This window comes from Xenopus laevis, chromosome 3L (assembly GCF_017654675.1).
Source record: "Xenopus laevis strain J_2021 chromosome 3L, Xenopus_laevis_v10.1, whole genome shotgun sequence".
In the NCBI taxonomy this organism is placed as follows: domain Eukaryota; kingdom Metazoa; phylum Chordata; class Amphibia; order Anura; family Pipidae; genus Xenopus; species Xenopus laevis.
In genome coordinates this window covers 148,843,736-148,863,124 of record NC_054375.1, presented here as the reverse complement: position 1 = coordinate 148,863,124, position 19,389 = coordinate 148,843,736, and the positions used below count along the sequence as shown (strand labels likewise).

Here is a 19,389-nt window from a genome sequence, read left to right as displayed (position 1 = left end):
TGAACTCTGCCCGTTCCGACCTTTGTCCCGTCCCTTGTCTGCCGCCTGCCCTGGAATTTCGTCCTGTACCTGGATTTGTTTTTGCTGCCGTTTCAATCTTTCTGCAAATAAAACACCTTGAAATAATGTCTCCTGTCTGTGAATCCTTAACACACACAATGTTTTACTATGAATATTAAGCATCTTCCTGGGCAGGTGCACGTGGACTTGGGTTGCCACCTTGCCTGTATAGTACCGGCCTGATGGTTGATCCCAATGTTATTAATAGGGAAAAAAGATAAATATATAGGAAGGCTGGTATTTTTTCCCCCAGAAAAGGTGGAAACTCTAACTGGCCATACCCTAGGTACATAGATATTGGCACAACTCTTAAATGGGTTGTTTACCTTTGAATTCAATTTGATTATGATGGAATATGAATAGGAGAGACCTGAATAGAAAAGTGAGTAATAAAAAGTAGCAATAACAATACATGTGTAGCCTTTCGGGTTGCCACATGTCTATATCTATCAATCTATATCTATCAATCTATATCTATCAATCGCTATATCTATCAATCTCTATATCTATCAATCTCTATATCTATCAATCTATATCAATCTCTATATCTATCAATCTATATCTATATATGTATATATCATCTATATATCTATCAATCTATCTATATATCATCTATATATCTATATTCTAATTTGTTTAGACTTTTTTTCACTGCACATATTGGGCTATTTTTGGGCTACTTTTGAAGTGCCTCTTGGCCAGTTTATGGGCTGGTTGTGTAGGCGACTTTGGTTGGTTTTGACACCTGGCAGCGCTGCTCCTTATCAACATGAGAAACGGTGAGGCCTCCTGCAATCAAATGGTTTGGCCCAAGTAAGATGAACAGTTTGTCAGTGACTGAGGCTCAGACAAGTTAAAGTCACATTTCCCGCACTTTAGTAACCGGACGCCATTGGCTCATGCGCAAGAGCAGGTGAGGTTCTCTATATACAAGTCCTGTCTGTGGCTCCTAATGGTGGCCCTGTCCTACCCACAGACCTGCCGGCACTGCTGCAATAGTTGCCCATGTTTTAGGCACAGGGGGAATAGGAGAAGCACTGACTATATGATAAGAAGAAGGGGACATGCTAATGTTGTTATATGTGGCCCCAACATGTCTCAGTGTTTCTGCTGCAGCCAGAGACATTATCTACACACACAGTCACATTCTTGTTGTGTCTCACACACAGGTGACTTATTTCTGTCAGACACGATGGAAACTCCCGCTTCTTTATTTGCTGCTTATAGAAATGCAGTTTGTTGTCAAACAAGGCAACTTGGCGCTCTGCTCGCTGATTGGTAAAGGGGCGGTGACGTTGCCATGCTGTGGGCGGAGCTCAGTAAATCTGTGCCATCGTGAGATTGGAAGTGGGCGTTATTCCGGTGTGGGAATCGCTTCCGGTGCGAGAGGAGGGAGGCAGCCGGTGCACAATGGCTGCTCCAGTAGTGGAGATATTGGGCTCGGACGAAGAGGAGGAGCTGCGGGCCAAGGCTCGGGGGAGGCCCAGACTGGCGGATACAGACCGAGTGCGGCGGAGGTTGGAGTCGCGGAAGAAGTATGACTGCAGGCGGGTGTATCTGGGGGAGGTGCACGGCGCTTGGGTCCTGCGGAGGGAGCGAGGAGGAGGCGGCGGTGCAGCAGAGACAGGAGAAGAGCCGTGGAGTGATGCCAAACTGGCCGCTTATCTACTGGCTCTGGAGAGACACGGGTGAGGCGGGATGGGACTGGCAGCGGGGGACACCTGATTGTTACTGACTCTCTGTCTCTTATAGGAAACCCTGCGACTCGCTCCAGACTGGAAAACTGCCCAAAAACAGTAAGTACCCGGCATCCTCTGGGGCGGGCTGCTGGCGACGTCATTTCCCCTCCCCCTTTAGGCCTGACTGGCTGGGAAGGACCCCACTGGGGTGAGCTGATTGGCTGGGACAGGCCCTCCCCGCTAAGGCTGATTGGTTGGCTGGGAGAGGCCCCCAATATGGCAGATTGTCTGACTAGGATGGGTCCCGCTAGTTGGAATTGGCTGGATGGGATGGGCCCACGCTAGTCGCCTGGCGACAAATCTCCTCTTCATCAGGCGACTAATCTCCCCGAATCTGAGCGTGTGCCCTGACCCTATGGGTTGGGGAGCCGTGCCACTAGGCTACTTATGAAGAAAGCTATTTGCCCCCTACATACAGGGGGAAGCCCATCCTATCCTATAGTCCAGTCCTATTAAGAGTCTGTACATATATAATGATTTCTCCCCCAAGCTATAGCCCTTGTGGTCCTGCTGAAATATCACACTCTGGATATTTTAGCCAGGGCTCAGATTGGCGGCACTGTCTGTGTGTTATATATAATGTTTTCTTTTTGTCTTGTAGGGAGGAGACGCTGTGTGAACAGTCTGCTGAGCCTCGCCACCTGGTACCATGCCCACAGGACCCACTGCCCCCATGAGCCTGCCCTGTCTGAGCTGGACACTAGTCACGTTGTGTATACCACCGCTGTGTGGCAGTGCCAGGAAGGCCACCGATACTTCCAGGACCTGCGCTGCCCCCTCAAGGCAATGAACCAGAGAGGCTAGTACTATAAACACTTTCCCAACAGAAGCCTTTAGTGCACATTCTCATGAAAGTAGCAGTTTTAGGCTGAATCAGAACCTGTGCAACATCCCTCTTAATTAAAGAAGTAGCTAGAAATGTTGTACATTATGTTTTGTGCTTCTGTACCAGCCCAAGGCAACCACAGCCCTTTAGCAGTAAAGATCTGTGTCTCCACAGATGCCCCAGTAGCTCCCCATCTTCTTTTCTACTGATTCACTACACATGCTCTGTGCTGCTGTCACTTACTGAGCTTAGGGAGCCACTCACAATATACAGTACACATAGAATAGAAATGTCACAATATAAGGCTGATTAGTAATTAATACAGATAATTACTACATGGCAGCACAGAAACCAGTGCAATTAGCATCAGAATTTAATAATCAGCAAACCTGTAGCATCAGCTTATATTACAGCCAGGGAAGCTCGTTTTCTGCTGGATAATTAGTGACGAGCCCTAAGCTTAGCTTCTCAACAGCCAATCAGAGCCCACTGAGCATGTGAGTGTCACAGACACTTTCCAAGATGGTGACCCCCTGTGACAAGTTTGAAGTCCTGGATCATTGCTGCTATTGACAAGCTGACACTTTAGCCTCGTGCAATAAGTTCACTATATAAAATATGCCTATATATGTTAATTTTTGGGGTTTAGTTCTTCTTTAAGAGTCAGAAATGTTTGTGTGAACAAAAAAAAACAACATTGTTATGGGTGTTGTGATCTGTTCTTTCTGGTAGAATCACTAAGCATGCTGGGAGATGTAGTTAAAAACAATCACATTGGTGCTTGAGGTTTCTTTTGTCTGATTGCTACTTATTTTTATAAGCAATGTACGAAATTACTTGCCCCCCATTTGATCTGCCCTGATTTGCTTTCTTGTTTTCCCCACAGGGTGCGATGACGGTGCCAGTTCTGATGATTCCTCATCAAGCTCAGCCCCTGTGGAGCAATCACCTGAGGTCTATCATTTGGCACATCCAGTGCACAGCAGCTTTCCCCACCTCTCTGAGAGTGTCGTTGAATCTGGGGCGCAGACTTCTGAGAGCTCAGAAACTGTAGTGTGTGTCCCCATAGGATCAGAAGAAGGTGGGCTGTTTGGGGGGGTGTCTCAGGAGGATCTGGGACACGTTGTGGCTGCTAGTTGCCCCTCTCAGGTGATCATTATTGCTGGTCCTGGCTACGAGGCACTGACAGCTGAAGGGATCCAGCTTAATGTGGCAGATGGAGATAGTGAAGAGCATGAGACGTGCACAGCAATGGAGGCCGTGACTACATACACACGAACTCACCCTCAGAACACTAGCCGCTTAGTCACAGGTAATAGGCTAAAGAGATGGCATGCTTATGGAATTTAGATGGTGACATGGAGTCTGTCCCTCCCACTACAGGGTGATACAGTGACACAGACAGGAGGGAACTATGGGACATGAGTCTGTCCCTCCCACTGCAGGGTGATACAGTGACACAGGCAGGAGGGAACTATGGGACATGAGTCTGTCCCTCCCACTGCAGGGTGATACAGTGGGAGGGACAGACACAGACAGGAGGGAACTATGGGACATGAGTCTGTCCCTCCCACTGCAGGGTGATACAGTGACACAGACAGGACGGAACGATAGGACATGAGTCTGTCCCTCCCACTGCAGGGTGATACAGTGACACAGACAGGAGGGAACTATGGGACATGAGTCTGTCCCTCCCACTGCAGGGTGATACAGTGACACAGACAGGAGGGAACTATGGGACATGAGTTTGTCCCTCCCACTGCAGGGTGATACAGTGACACAGACAGGAGGGAACTATGGGACATGAGTCTGTCCCTCCCACTGCAGGGTGATACAGTGACACAGACAGGAGGGAACTATGGGACATGAGTCTGTCCCTCCCACTGCAGGGTGATACAGTGATACAGACAGGAGGGAACTATGGGACATGGAGTCTGTCCCTCCCACTGCAGGGTGATACAGTGACACAGACAGGAGGGAACTATGGGACATGAGTCTGTCCCTCCCACTGCAGGGTGATACAGTGACACAGACAGGAGGGAACTATGGGACATGGAGTCTGTCCCTCCCACTGCAGGGTGATACAGTGACACAGATAGGAGGGAACTATGGGACGTGAGTCTGTCCCTCCCACTGCAGGGTGATACAGTGACACAGACAGGAGGGAACTATGGGACATGAGTCTGACCCTCCCACTGCAGGGTGATACAGTGACACAGACAGGAGGGAACTATGGGACATGGAGTCTGTCCCTCCCACTGCAGGGTGATATATACAAGGTAATTGTGGGGCATGGAGGGTGATATACAGTGGTGTGAAAAACTATTTGCCCCCTTCCTGATTTCTTATTCTTTTGCATGTTTGTCACACTTAAATGTTTCTGCTCATCAAAAACCGTTAACTATTAGTCAAAGATAACATAATTGAACACAAAATGCAGTTTTTAAATGAAGGTTTACGTTATTAAGGGAGAAAAAAAACTCCAAATCTACATGGGCCTGTGTGAAAAAGTGATTGCCCCCCTTGTTAAAAAATAACTTAACTGTGGTTTATCACACCTGAGTTCAATTTCAAAGGTTATAAAGCCATTTCTAAAGCTTTGGGACTCCAGCGAACCACAGTGAGAGCCATTATCCACAAATGGCAAAAACATGGAACAGTGGTGAACCTTCCCAGGAGTGGCCGGCCGACCAAAATTACCCCAAGAGCGCAGAGACAACTCATCCGAGAGGCCACAAAAGACCCCAGGACAACATCTAAAGAACTGCAGGCCTCACTTGCCTCAATTAAGGTCAGTGTTCACGACTCCACCATAAGAAAGAGACTGGGCAAAAACGGCCTGCATGGCACATTTCCAAGGCGCAAACCACTTTTAAGCAAAAAGAACATTAAGGCTCGTCTCAATTTTGCTAAAAAACATCTCAATGATTGCCAAGACTTTTGGGAAAATACCTTGTGGACCGACGAGACAAAAGTTGAACTTTTTGGAAGGTGCGCGTCCCGTTACATCTGGCGTAAAAGTAACACAGCATTTCAGAAAAAGAACATCATACCAACAGTAAAATATGGTGGTGGTAGTGTGATGGTCTGGGGTTGTTTTGCTGCTTCAGGACTTGGAAGACTTGCTGTGATAGATGGAACCATGAATTCTACTGTCTACCAAAAAATCCTGAAGGAGAATGTCCGGCCATCTGTTCGTCAACTCAAGCTGAAGCGATCTTGGGTGCTGCAGCAGGACAATGACCCAAAACACACCAGCAAATCCACCTCTGAATGGCTGAAGAAAAACAAAATGAAGACTTTGGAGTGGCCTAGTCAAAGTCCTGACCTGAATCCTATTGAGATGTTGTGGCATGACCTTAAAAAGGCGGTTCATGCTAGAAAACCCTCAAATAAAGCTGAATTACAACAATTCTGCAAAGATGAATGGGCCAAAATTCCTCCAGAGCGCTGTAAAAGACTCGTTGCAAGTTATCGCAAACGCTTGATTGCAGTTATTGCTGCTAAGGGTGGCCCAACCAGTTATTAGGTTCAGGGGGCAATTACTTTTTCACACAGGTTTGGATTTCTTTTCTCCCTAAATAATAAAAACCCATTTAAAACACTCATTTAAAAACTGCATTTGTGTTTACTTGTGTTATCTTTGACTAATAGTTAAATGTGTTTGATGATCAGAAACATTTTGTGTGACAAACATGCAAAAGAATAAGAAATCAGGAAGGGGGCAAATAGTTTTTCACACCACTGTAGTTGGACATTATTAGGGATGATGTTACTCACTGTAGGGTGGCACCTATTCTTGTAATATGAATTTGGATCATGTTGAAGCCAAGGAACTCAATAAGTAAGTTTATTTATTTCCATTCAGTGGAGGAGGAAGATGAGGAAGAGGAAGAATTCTGTTCACAGCAGGTAGTGACAGCAGGCCATGCAGCAGAGATCTACCACCATATCGCCTATGATGAGTCTCTACATGAACAGGATGATGATGATGAGGATGATGACGACGATGATGATCCAGAGTTTGTAGAAGACCCCGACTACACATCGGATTATACTCCGGAACCTCAAAAGGAACCTGCGAAGTATGTAGCGGGGGAGTTTTTTTGTGCCTTTTTGTGTTTGGCTGTGTTCACTCCCACCTTCAATATGTAACTCTCTGTATGTGTACGTTTGATTCCATGGGAGTTAGCAGCTTTTGTTTAAAGGAGAAGGAAAGCTACTGAAGCAGTGTATTGCCAATAGATTAGCCACAATAGTGCAAACTATTACACTATATTCTGCAGAATGCATTACCATACCTGAGTAAACGGCTCTAGAAGCTCTCTCTGTTTGTTTAGGATAGCAGCTGCCATTTTAGCTTGGTGTGACATCACTTCCTGCCTGAGTCTCTCCCTGCTCACTCATAGATGTGGGCTCAGATTACAGCAGAGAGGTAGAGAGAAGCAAACTGAGCATGCTCTGGCCCTGGAGGTTTAAGCTGAAAACAGGAAGTCTGATACAGAAGCCCATGAGTACACAATAGAAGGAAAGAAATGTGGTGTTTCTTTTGACAGAGGACTCAGAGCAACATTATTTGAGGGTTTACTGGTGTATTTATAGACCTTTCTGATAAAGCTTACTTAGTTTTAACTTCTTTAAAGAGATACATGTTGTTATGTCCTGTCTTTAAATGTAACATCTATTCATTTTGAACTGATTCAGCATTGCCAGAATAGGTTAATAACTGGGCAACAGTCGCTGTCTGACGCCTTTTGATTCTGGTGTACTGTCCTGATTTGATAGGGGCAAAGACTTGGGCAGGCAGCCATCTTAACTGTGGGCATTTATGTCTCACGCAGGAAGAGACGTCGCCCTGACCGGGTGAGAAATGAAGATGGTGTCATTGAGATGTACCACTGTCAGTATGAGGGCTGTTCGCAGGTTTACAGGGCTCTCAGCAGTTTCCAGGTGTGTCGGGTTTTCTTTGGATCATTGTGGTGGGTTATACATGGCTCTTGTTAATAGATGTGTGGGTCAGTAGCTCATTGGAAATCAAATTTATTGTATATTTGTGTACAATCTGTTCGTCCCTATTACAGAACCATGTCAATCTGGTTCACAAAAAGGGCAGAACGAAAGTGTGTACTGAACCGGGCTGTGGGAAGAGCTTCTACCTGACCAATCATCTGCGCCGGCACATGCTCATCCACACAGGTACGCGGACCCCATACAGGTGATCTCTCGGAGCAGCAAAGAGGCAGCCGCCTTTCTACATCATTTATCCGTTTTTTCTTTCATAGGGGAACGGGATTTTATCTGTGAAACGTGCGGGAAATCGTTCAAAAGGAAAAGTCACCTGCAGGTCCACAAAAGAACCCACACCGGGGAGACCCCATTGCAGTAAGTGAAGCTGTGTATTAGCGGGGAGGGGTTGCCCTACTGCTTGTGCTGTGTATACATGTTGTTTGGTAAAGCGGTGTGTGTATGTGAGCAGACATTTCATGTAGGAATGCACCGAATCCAGGGTTCAAATCTGGTGAATCCTTGTGCCTGGCCAAATCTGCATAGTAATTTGCATATGCAAATTAGGGACAGGAAGAGAAATCACGTGACTTTTCATAACAAAACAATTTCCTTTCCAGGCCCTAATTTGCATATGCAAATTTAGATTTGGTTCAGTATTCGGCTGAATCTTTCTCGAAGGATTTGGGGATTCGGCCGAATCTCAAATAGTGGATTCAGTGCATCCCTAATTTAATGTATCCTTAAAGGAACAGTTCAGTGTAAAAATAAAAACTGGGTAAATAGAGAGGCAGGAAGTAGAGTTCTAGCTATTATGTTACACATCCAGTCACTCCAGCCTTTATACATTACATTTTTGGCTAACTAACTATATTAGATACATTTTTAATTTTGCACAGCCTATTTATCCGGTTTTTATTTATGTACTGAACAATTCCTTTAATAAACTAGATTAGATTGCATTGTATGGCTGGGGTTGGGGTGTCCAGTTCCGTGATGTATTCTCCCCTTTGTGCCCCGGAGGTGTGAAGTGTGCGGCTACCAGTGCAGGCAACGGGCCTCCCTTAACTGGCACAGGAGGAAGCACCGGGAAGAGATCAGTTACAGCTTCTCCTGCGAGTACTGCGGCAAACGCTTTGAGAAGAAGGAGAGCGTGAAGTTTCATAAGCTGAAGAGTCACCCCGAGGAGAAGGCAACCGAGGCGACAGCTGGGGGCGCTCACACCTTGCCGTCCTGAGCATTTGGCTTCCATTGGATGCAGACTGTGTATAACCCATCAGTATGGGACACGACGAGCCCAGCGGCCACCCCTGATGTGTGAATGAAGGAGCGCTGATTGGACATGGCGTAGTTGTAGTACTACCAGAAGGGGCGTTACAGGCTCCCCACACATCACCCCCTAGATTGCTTACCCACTTAGTGTTAGCCGAGGGGCGTGAGGCATCTAAACAGATCTCCGCTGCCCTGCACTAGAGGATGTGTATGAATTCCACCCTGGCCTACTTGAAGTGCCTGTTCCCTCCCCCCATTTCTGCTTTTGGTAAACTACCCTGTATTTATTATTTCTACTGATGTTCAGTATTAGTTCATTAAAAATAATATTCCCAACAGCAGGAGTTTTTCTAAAGAGCCTGAAAGAGCTCAGCTCAGCGCCAGATTAATACCCGGGACCTGCCCCCCTCCTGATTGCAGTAAAGGAGTACCTCCCTGCCCCCATCATCTCTGCCACTGGATCGTAAAGCAAGTGTCCAACAGGGGCATCGTTTCCTCTGTTATATAGCACACCACACACCCTTGCAAATGGGCCCTTCAACGCCTGTATAGAAAATGTGGCCCTGGAACCCTCTGTATGGCACGGTTTGCTCTGTGCATTGAAACGGACTAGGATTTAGTTCCCATCTACTCCTCTGCTTTTTATTGGCTGATTAAAAGTGGCTAAACATGCGCCAGTGTTGTGTGCAGAATGGCCAGATGTGAAAACGTAGCACAGTTAAACGGTTAAACTGGATTTAAATCATTGAGGACATTCCTACTTGAGACGTAACAGGGGCCTTACAATCAGTGAATTCACATTCCGCCTAATACAGGGCTGTAAACCCAAAAATACAATTTGCCCAATAAACAGATCACCTTGCCTCTGCTGCACTGGCCTGTTTAGAAGGATGCAAGGCATTGTGGGAAGTGGCGTCGTCTTCTACATCTTCTGCTTACGTTGTTTCAAGACTTGGGACCAGCAGTGAGTGCAGCGCTAGCATGTAACATACATAATAACATAGTAAGTTAGGTTGAAAAAAAAAGACACGTCCATTAAGTTCAACCATTTAAGTCTGTATATAACCTGCCTAACTGCCAGTTGATCCAGAGGAAGGCAAAATATTCCAACTGAAGCATCAGAGGGAGAAAAATTCCTTCCTGACTCCAAGATGCAATGGGACCAGTCCCTGGATCAACTTGTACTATGAGCTATCTCCCATATCCCTGTATTCCCTCACTTGCTAAACACCATCCAACCCCTTCTTATACCTATCTAATGTATCAGCCTGTACCACTGATTCAGGGAGAGAATTCCACATCTTCACAGCTCTCACTGTAACAAACCCCTTCCCAATATTTAGCTGGAACCTCTTTTCTTCTAATCGGAATGGGTGACCTCTTGTCAGCTGGAAAGAGCTACTGGTAAATAAATCATTAGAGAGATTATTATATGATCCCCTTATATATTTATACATAGTTATCATATCACCCCTTAAGCGCCTCTTCTCCAGAGTGAACATCCCCAATTTGGCCAGTCTCTCCTCATAGCTAAGATTTTCCCTTTACCAGCTTAGTTGCCCTTCTCTGTACCCTCTCTAATACAATAATGTCCTGTTTGAGTGATGGAGACCAAAACTGTACGGCATATTCTAGATGGGGCCTTGCCAGTGCTCTATACAGTGGAAGAATGACCCCTCCTCCCGTGAATCTCTGCCCCTTTTAATACAGCTCAAGACCTTATTTGCCCTTGATGCTGCTGACTGGCATTGCTTGCTACAGACAAGTTTATCTACAAGGACTCCAAGGTCCTTTTCCATAATGGATTTGCGTAGGGCAGTCCTTTAAGGGTATAAGTGGCTTGGATATTTTTACATCCCAGGTGCATGACTTTACATTTATCAACATTGAATCTCATTTGCCACTTAGCTGCCCAGATTGCCAGTTTGTCAAGATCATGTTGCAAGTGCCACATCTTGGATGGAATTAATTGGGCTGATAATTTTGTGTCATCTGCAAACACTGATACATTACTTACAACACCCTCCCCTAAGTCATTAATGAACAAGTTGAATAAAAGTGGACCCAATACTGAGCCCTGGTGGACCCCACTAAGAACCTTACTCCAAGTAGAGAATGTCCCATTAACAACCACCCTCTGTATCCGATCCTGTAGCCAGTCTATATTCTGTATTTTATATTGTGAACTTGCTGTACCAGCCCAGAGTTCAGCAGTCCTATAACATGTAGTCCTCCATCTTCTGATCTGGTATCGGTGGCAATGTTTATGCTCATTGGCTTCTAAGCTGCTGTTGTGAAACTGAGTTAAAGGCTTATTGGAAATCATAAAAACATTAATTGAAAGTGTGGTGATACCTCAGGGCTGAGTATTCATCAATTTTGATGCAGACTGCACTGGATTCTAAGTTACCATATAATATGATCTAAAATAATTACAATTCAGTCTATATTATACAGTATATTGTCAATGGGTCCCTAAGCTCAGGTAACTGACAGCAGCCCAGACTCTATGCTGGGAATCAGAAGAAAAGAAAACGGGGAGCTACTGGGTGTACTTTTAGGGGATACAGATCTAAAGGGCTGTGGTTGTCTTGGTCTGGTACAGAACCCCAAAAGATAAGGTGTAATATCTCTGGATTAATTCTTCATTGAGATTAAATTCTACTTCACCACTTGTTTCAGCAGCCATCTTTGTTCATGTAGCCAAGAGACCTGTGGTGTGAACTCGAAAAGAGGAAGAACTTGTCTAAAAAGGATTTTAAATTTGAGTTCTTAATTGGTCCTCTTTGGTTCCTGGCCAGTAGGATGGGCTACCCAATCATAGCTTACGCAGGGATTACATGAAGTGGAGCTACACTGTGTATAACTGTAATAGAAAGGAGTTGTATAAATACACAGATATTACTGGATCCCTCCCCAGAGGAGCTGCACTGTGTATAACTGTAATAGAAAGGAGTTGTATAAATACACAGATATTACTGGATCCCTCCCCAGAGGAGCTACACTGTGTATAACTGTAATAGAAAGGAGTTGTATAAATACACAGTTATTACTGGATCCCTCCCCAGAGGAGCTGCACTGTGTATAACTGTAATAGAAAGGAGCTGTATAAATACACAGATATTACTGGATCCCTCCCCAGAGGAGCTGCACTGTGTATAACTGTAATAGAAAGGAGTTGTATAAATACACAGTTATTACTGGATCCCTCCCCAGAGGAGCTGCACTGTGTATAACTGTAATAGAAAGGAGCTGTATAAATACACAGATATTACTGGATCCCTCCCCATAGGAGCTGCACTGTGTATAACTGTAATAGAAAGGAGCTGTATAAATACACAGATATTACTGGATCCCTCCCCAGAGGAGCTGCACTGTGTATAACTGTAATAGAAAGGAGCTGTATAAATACACAGATATTACTGGATCCCTCCCCAGAGGAGCTGCACTGTGTATAACTGTAATAGAAAGGAGCTGTATAAATACACAGATATTACTGGATCCCTCCCCAGAGGAGCTGCACTGTCTATAACTGTAATAGAAAGGAGCTGTATAAATACACAGATATTACTGGATCCCTCCCCAGAGGAGCTGCACTGTGTATAACTGTAATAGAAAGGAGCTGTATAAATACACAGATATTACTGGATCCCTCCCCAGAGGAGCTGCACTGTGTATAACTGTAATAGAAAGGAGCTGTATAAATACACAGATATTACTGGATCCCTCCCCAGAGGAGCTGCACTGTGTATAACTGTAATAGAAAGGAGCTGTATAAATACACAGATATTACTGGATCCCTCCCCAGAGGAGCTGCACTGTGTATAACTGTAATAGAAAGGAGCTGTATAAATACACAGATATTACTGGGATCCCTCCCCAGAGGAGCTGCACTGTGTATAACTGTAATAGAAAGGAGTTGTATAAATACACAGATATTACTGGGATCCCTCCCCAGAGGAGCTGCACTGTGTATAACTAATAGAAAGGAGCTGTATAAATACACAGATATTACTGGATCCCTCCCCAGAGGAGCTGCACTGTGTATAACTGTAATAGAAAGGAGCCGTATAAATACACAGATATTACTGGATCCCTCCCCAGAGGAGCTGCACTGTGTATAACTGTAATAGAAAGGAGTTGTATAAATACACAGATATTACTGGATCCCTCCCCAGAGGAGCTGCACTGTGTATAACTAATAGAAAGGAGCCGTATAAATACACAGATATTACTGGGATCCCTCCCCAGAGGAGCTGCACTGTGTATAACTAATAGAAAGGAGCTGTATAAATACACAGATATTACTGGATCCCTCCCAGAGGAGCTGCACTGTGTATAACTGTAATAGAAAGGAGCCGTATAAATACACAGATATTACTGGATCCCTCCCCAGAGGAGCTGCACTGTGTATAACTGTAATAGAAAGGAGTTGTATAAATACACAGATATTACTGGATCCCTCCCCAGAGGAGCTGCACTGTGTATAACTGTAATAGAAAGGAGTTGTATAAATACACAGATATTACTGGATCCCTCCCCAGAGGAGCTGCACTGTGTATAACTGTAATAGAAAGGAGTTGTATAAATACACAGATATTACTGGATCCCTCCCCAGAGGAGCTGTACTGTGTATAACTGTAATAGAAAGGAGTTGTATAAATACACAGATATTACTGGATCCCTCCCCAGAGGAGCTGCACTGTGTATAACTGTAATAGAAAGGAGTTGTATAAATACACAGTTATTACTGGATCCCTCCCCAGAGGAGCTGCACTGTCTATAACTGTAATAGAAAGGAGCTGTATAAATACACAGATATTACTGGATCCCTCCCCAGAGGAGCTGTACTGTGTATAACTGTAATAGAAAGGAGTTGTATAAATACACAGTTATTACTGGATCCCTCCCCAGAGGAGCTGCACTGTGTATAACTGTAATAGAAAGGAGCTGTATAAATACACAGATATTACTGGATCCCTCCCCAGAGGAGCTGCACTGTGTATAACTGTAATAGAAAGGAGCTGTATAAATACACAGATATTACTGGATCCCTCCCCAGAGGAGCTGCACTGTGTATAACTGTAATAGAAAGGAGCTGTATAAATACACAGATATTACTGGGATCCCTCCCCAGAGGAGCTGCCCTGTGTATAACTGTAATAGAAAGGAGCTGTATAAATACACAGATATTACTGGATCCCTCCCCAGAGGAGCTGCACTGTGTATAACTGTAATAGAAAGGAGTTGTATAAATACACAGATATTACTGGGATCCCTCCCCAGAGGAGCTGCACTGTGTATAACTGTAATAGAAAGGAGTTGTATAAATACACAGATATTACTGGATCCCTCCCCAGAGGAGCTGCACTGTGTATAACTGTAATAGAAAGGAGCCGTATAAATACACAGATATTACTGGGATCCCTCCCCAGAGGAGCTGCACTGTGTATAACTGTAATAGAAAGGAGCTGTATAAATACACAGATATTACTGGATCTCTCCCCAGAGGACCTGCACTGTGTATAACTGTAATAGAAAGGAGCTGTATAAATACACAGATATTACTGGATCCCTCCCCAGAGGAGCTGCACTGTGTATAACTGTAATAGAAAGGAGCTGTATAAATACACAGATATTACTGGATCCCTCCCCAGAGGAGCTGCACTGTGTATAACTGTAATAGAAAGGAGTTGTATAAATACACAGATATTACTGGATCCCTCCCCAGAGGAGCTGCACTGTGTATAACTGTAATAGAAAGGAGTTGTATAAATACACAGATATTACTGGATCCCTCCCCAGAGGAGCTGCACTGTGTATAACTGTAATAGAAAGGAGCTGTATAAATACACAGATATTACTGGATCCCTCCCCAGAGGGGAACATCAGGCTGCTGTGATCCTAACTCTCTCTCCTAGAACAAACTATTACCGAACTATCTTTACACTATGTTCACTTTCTGGGCCTATCTCTATCCATCTCTGAGTAACATCCACCTCCTCCAACAGGGGGCATCCAAAGAGGCCAAACACAGGGCTTCCTCATTTAAAGGGGTGGTTCACCTTTAAAGGAGAACTAAACCCTCCAATAAGAAAAGCCCCTACCTACTACTCTATATAGTCCCCCCTGCTTCCCCCCCCCACATAGCTGATTACCCCTGAAAGTGCCCCTAACACACTACTCATGTACGGGGCAGAGTAAGCGTTCACTTAAGGAAGAATACTGAAGAGCAGGAAGATGGCGCCCATGAGCTCCGCTGCGCTTACTCTGCACTGATAGCTGTAATGTGGACCCTAACAACCAGACTGCTGAAATTGCAAACTGGAGAGCTGCTAAATAAAAAGCTAAATAACAAAAAAACACAAATAAAAATAAAAAAATTAAAACCAATTGCAAATTGTCTCAATACCACTCTCTACATCATACTATAAGTTAATTTAAAGGTGAACAACTCCTTTAAAGACTAGGACTAAGACACCTTCTGGCCAGTTACTGAACTACCAACAACTTTAACACATGATATGGAAACATCCTTCCACTCAACTGTAAATTAAGCCTGCAATAAAGGGTAACAAAACCTTGAGTCGCCTACACTTGCAACAAAATGGAGCCGTTCATTTACATTGTTGAGCCATATGAAATGTTACCAGCAGAGGGGACTCTAGTCCTAGATTCACTGGTTGGAGCTCTGAGCATTGAGTGATTCCCATAGTTCTTCCAAGTCGTGCCTCGACCTCACCGCAGCAGAAGCTGTAGGGAATATGTCTATTGGGTCACTGAGCCACCAGTTTATTGGCCGTGAAAAAACCTATAGGCCCTAGTGTGTGCCAATGTCATGGGGACATTAGATTGTGAGCTCCTCTGGGATATGAATGATGTATAATCTGTATGGAATATGGGTGCTGTATACATAAATGATCATATGCAGAGACCCATCTAAAATGGTCAAGTTTGGTGTCCAGAGCAATGGGTTCAAAATCCTTTCCATAGACGTTCTAGGTTCTAGAGCTGAGTTATATAACAACATCTCTCTATATATATCTGTACAAGATTAGTGGAATTTTGGACCAGAGAAGGGTCAACCCCTCTAAATTAAAGCATCTATTTGTCCCTAATGAGTGTATTGGAGGTGTTTGATTCCCTATGAGGGTGCCAGAGGGATTCATGCCCATCTCTGGTTCTACCCACAGAGGCGGAAGACATTTTCCGGCTGGATCCGGCCCTACGGCTGCTGCGCGTTACTTCCACTCGGCTGAGGCCACCCTCTGTCTCCACAGTCCTTTAAATAGCAGGGACTGGATAATCAGCATAAATTATTTAGCGCTATTAATAATGCAGGGAACGCGGGAATGGAGGGAGGGGGGCGTAGAGAGCGGCTCCCAAAATGCTTTGCAGCCAAGGACAACCTTGAAGACCTTGTTCCCTCCCCCCCATCTTCTCTCTTTGAGCCTTTCTTTTCAATTTCAGCTCATCTCCTTTTTTATCCTCTGTTTTTTTCCATTCTCTCTATCATGCTGCCCAATGTCCCCTCTTTAACTCTTTCATTTCTCTTTCATTGTTCACAGACTTTTTTGCCTGAATGCAATAGATGGAGAAGCAGCAGGAGGGGTCCCTGCCTTTATCACTGCTGAGATGGAGGGTGTATAGACAGAATAGGGTTAACTGAGCAGATAAGGGATGTATCTGGCCTCATGGGACAGTGCCTGGGGGTCGGCCACCAGGAGTCAGAGTTTGGCTGTGTGTGTAGAGGGTAGCATGGAGTTGTGCAATGCCTTTGGATGTGGTAGCGTTCCTTTAACTGTTTACTTACACCCATATGTAGGAGGGCAAGATCCTTTACAAAATGCCAAATATTTTGCCTTGGTGTAAAGTAGTGGCTAATAATGGTCAATGCAGTTGTGCCATACCATTGGCATACTGTATATAAGTACAGTTTGTAAATAAGGCATAGGTGTTGAAACTGAGGGGCCCACGCCCCAGGAATTTTCCGCCCACCTTTTAAATGTAAATGCAGGCAGGTGTCCAGGAGGGCTGGGAGTTCAGACAAATTGCACTCCATAGTGATACTTACCCCCTCTCCAAAATGATCCTCCACGGTGCTAATATGTTTGGAACTAATATGTTTTATATATAAGGTTAGTAAAACCTTATCTAGGTAGTTGCTGTACATTGCTGTTTTGTTAAGTCTATGGCTGTTTGTCTCTACTCCGACATGACGGCTGTGGCTGGTGGCTGTGAGAAGTCTGAGGTTATACATTAGCGCTCTATAGCTGTACATGAGCAGTTTAATAAGCCCGTGTCTGTATTTTAGGTTTACATTAGCCAATAAGTTTACAGCTGTGCTTTGGTGAATTAAGTCTACGGCTCTACTTTAGTATTTGGATTAGTCTATGACTACATAAGGGTTCTGTTAGTCTGTGACTGTATATATTAGTGCTAAGATAAGTCTGTGGCTGCACATTTTCTGATAAGTCTACGGCTGTGCATACGTTTCCTGATAAGTCTGTGGCTGTACATAAGGGTTCTGATAAGTCTGTGCATAAGGGTTCTGATAAGTCTAGGGCTGTACATAAGGGTTCTTTTAAGTCTGTACATAAGGGTTCTGATAAGTCTAGGGCTGTACATAAGGGTTCTGAAAAGTCTGTGCATAAGGGTTCTGATAAGTCTAGGGCTGTACATAAGGGTTCTGATAAGTCTGTGCATAAGGGTTCTGATAAGTCTAGGGCTGTACATAAGGGTTCTGATAAGTCTGTGCATAAGGGTTCTGATAAGTCTAGGGCTGTACATAAGGGTTCTGATAAGTCTGTGCATAAGGGTTCTGATAAGTCTAGGGCTGTACATAAGGGTTCTGATAAGTCTAGGGCTGTACATAAGGGTTCTGATAAGTATATGGCTGTACATAAGGGCTCTGATAAATCTATGGCTGTACATAAGGGTTCTGATAAATCTATGGCTGTACACAAGGGTTCTGATAAATCTATGGCTGTACACAAGGGTTCTGATAAATCTATGGCTGTACATAAGGGTTCTGATAAATCTAGGGCTGTACATAAGGGTTCTGATAAGTATATGGCTGTACATAAGGGTTTCTATAAGTCTATGGATGTACATAAGTGTTTCCTCTTTCCTCTTGAGGATTCTGACTTGAAAAGAAGTGACACTTTTTTGCCCTAATTTCATCTCCATCTCCTCCCACTCTAAGTACCTCTCTGGTGGGATCAGGTGGCCAGGTTCAATCCCCCACCCACCTCAGGTTCAGCCGTATGCCACTAATTACCTCTAGGACTCTACATCTGTCCTCCCAGCCCCCATTCTTTGCTGGTCCTGCAATCTGCCCACCCAAAGCATCGTTCAAGGAGCAGAGGGTGTGATTTGTTATTTTCACTGTGTCTCCTGCTCTCTCTATCCACCCAGATATGCAGCACTAATATCTCACTACTTAAATATTAAAACTCTAGCCCCTAAGCACAAGTACATATCACTGTTGCTGCCACCAGGAGCCCCTTCTTAATGATATATTTCCTGTACATATATCTAGATATGAAGGTGAGGGAAGCTCACGGCTACTGCTTTATTCTTGGGAGTATTGACAATATTTAAACAAATTAATGACAAACCCCTGACTTTTATCACAAATAGAAAGAAGGGGATAGAAACCTAAAAATACACGTTTGCTCTCCAGCTGTCACTGCGGACATAACTCCCAGCACCCTTAAAGAGCCTTGGGCAATCTGTGCCATGCTGATGAAAGTTGTAGTTTGGCCGCAGGTATGGAGGGGCTATGGAAAATATGGAGGAGGGCTGTTATGTTACTAGGATGTCATATGGAAGTATATTATTATTTTGATATACCACCAACATATTTTGCAGAGCTGTACAGAGATTAGACATCATTCCCCTATGTCCCTGTCCCAGCAGAGCTTACACTCTAAGGTCCCTATCACACTTACACACACAAGGATCACATACTTTAGTCTATAACCCCCATGCAGTGCAATTCTATTGCTCTATAGACTGGAAGTCTGGAATATATGTCAGAGTAGAATATCAGTAATGTGATGTATCTCCGGGGCTCCATCTTTGCCCCTGCTGCTCCTCCCGGGGCCCGAGCTCTTTCAGTGGCAGATGTCTGGGGGTCAGAGGCCAGAGGCTATCTGTATATGTCTCACACATCTGTGTGTTTGTTTGGGAGTGTGCCTGTATACATTAGTTCATTGAAATGCACAGGGGGCTTTATCATGGGGGAATTTAGTAAAAAAGGGAGAGAGAGAGAGTGGGGAGATTTACATGGGGGAGGAATAATGAATGGGCTTCTAAACTTGATGAATTTGCTCTCTTCCCAGTGCTGAGAGGATAAAAGGTTCTTCCAATTGAAAATGTCAGCAAAAGGAGGGAGGGGGGGATATTTCCGGAAAGGGCCAAACCAGATTCCCTATAGGGAGAAAATGTGATTTCCTCTAGTGAAGATAAGGAAGGCCGGGGACA

General features: G+C 44.5%; 1 protein-coding gene across 2 annotated transcripts; it reads left to right on the top strand.

The window, feature by feature from the left end:
- The first annotated feature begins 1,354 nt into the window (after nt 1-1,354).
- Nucleotides 1,355-9,573, top strand: znf653.L (zinc finger protein 653 L homeolog). 2 transcript variants are annotated; one of them, XM_018242026.2, is made up of 9 exons: nt 1,355-1,595; nt 1,813-1,856; nt 2,401-2,598; nt 3,512-3,937; nt 6,494-6,710; nt 7,467-7,575; nt 7,707-7,821; nt 7,908-8,007; nt 8,653-9,573. In XM_018242026.2, exons 1-9 carry the CDS (start codon nt 1,471-1,473, stop codon nt 8,864-8,866), a joined length of 1,548 nt encoding a protein of 515 aa, XP_018097515.1. In that variant the 5' UTR covers nt 1,355-1,470; the 3' UTR covers nt 8,867-9,573.
- The last annotated feature ends 9,816 nt before the right edge of the window (nt 9,574-19,389 follow it).

Coding starts and splice junctions, on each gene's coding strand:
- znf653.L (XM_018242026.2), top strand. CDS start 1,471: ATGGCTGCTCCAGTAGTGGAGATATTGGGCTCGGACGAAGAGGAGGAG. Junction 3,938..6,493: donor CACTAGCCGCTTAGTCACAG/GTAATAGGCTAA, acceptor ATTTCCATTCAG/TGGAGGAGGAAGATGAGGAA. Junction 7,822..7,907: donor GCACATGCTCATCCACACAG/GTACGCGGACCC, acceptor TTTCTTTCATAG/GGGAACGGGATTTTATCTGT.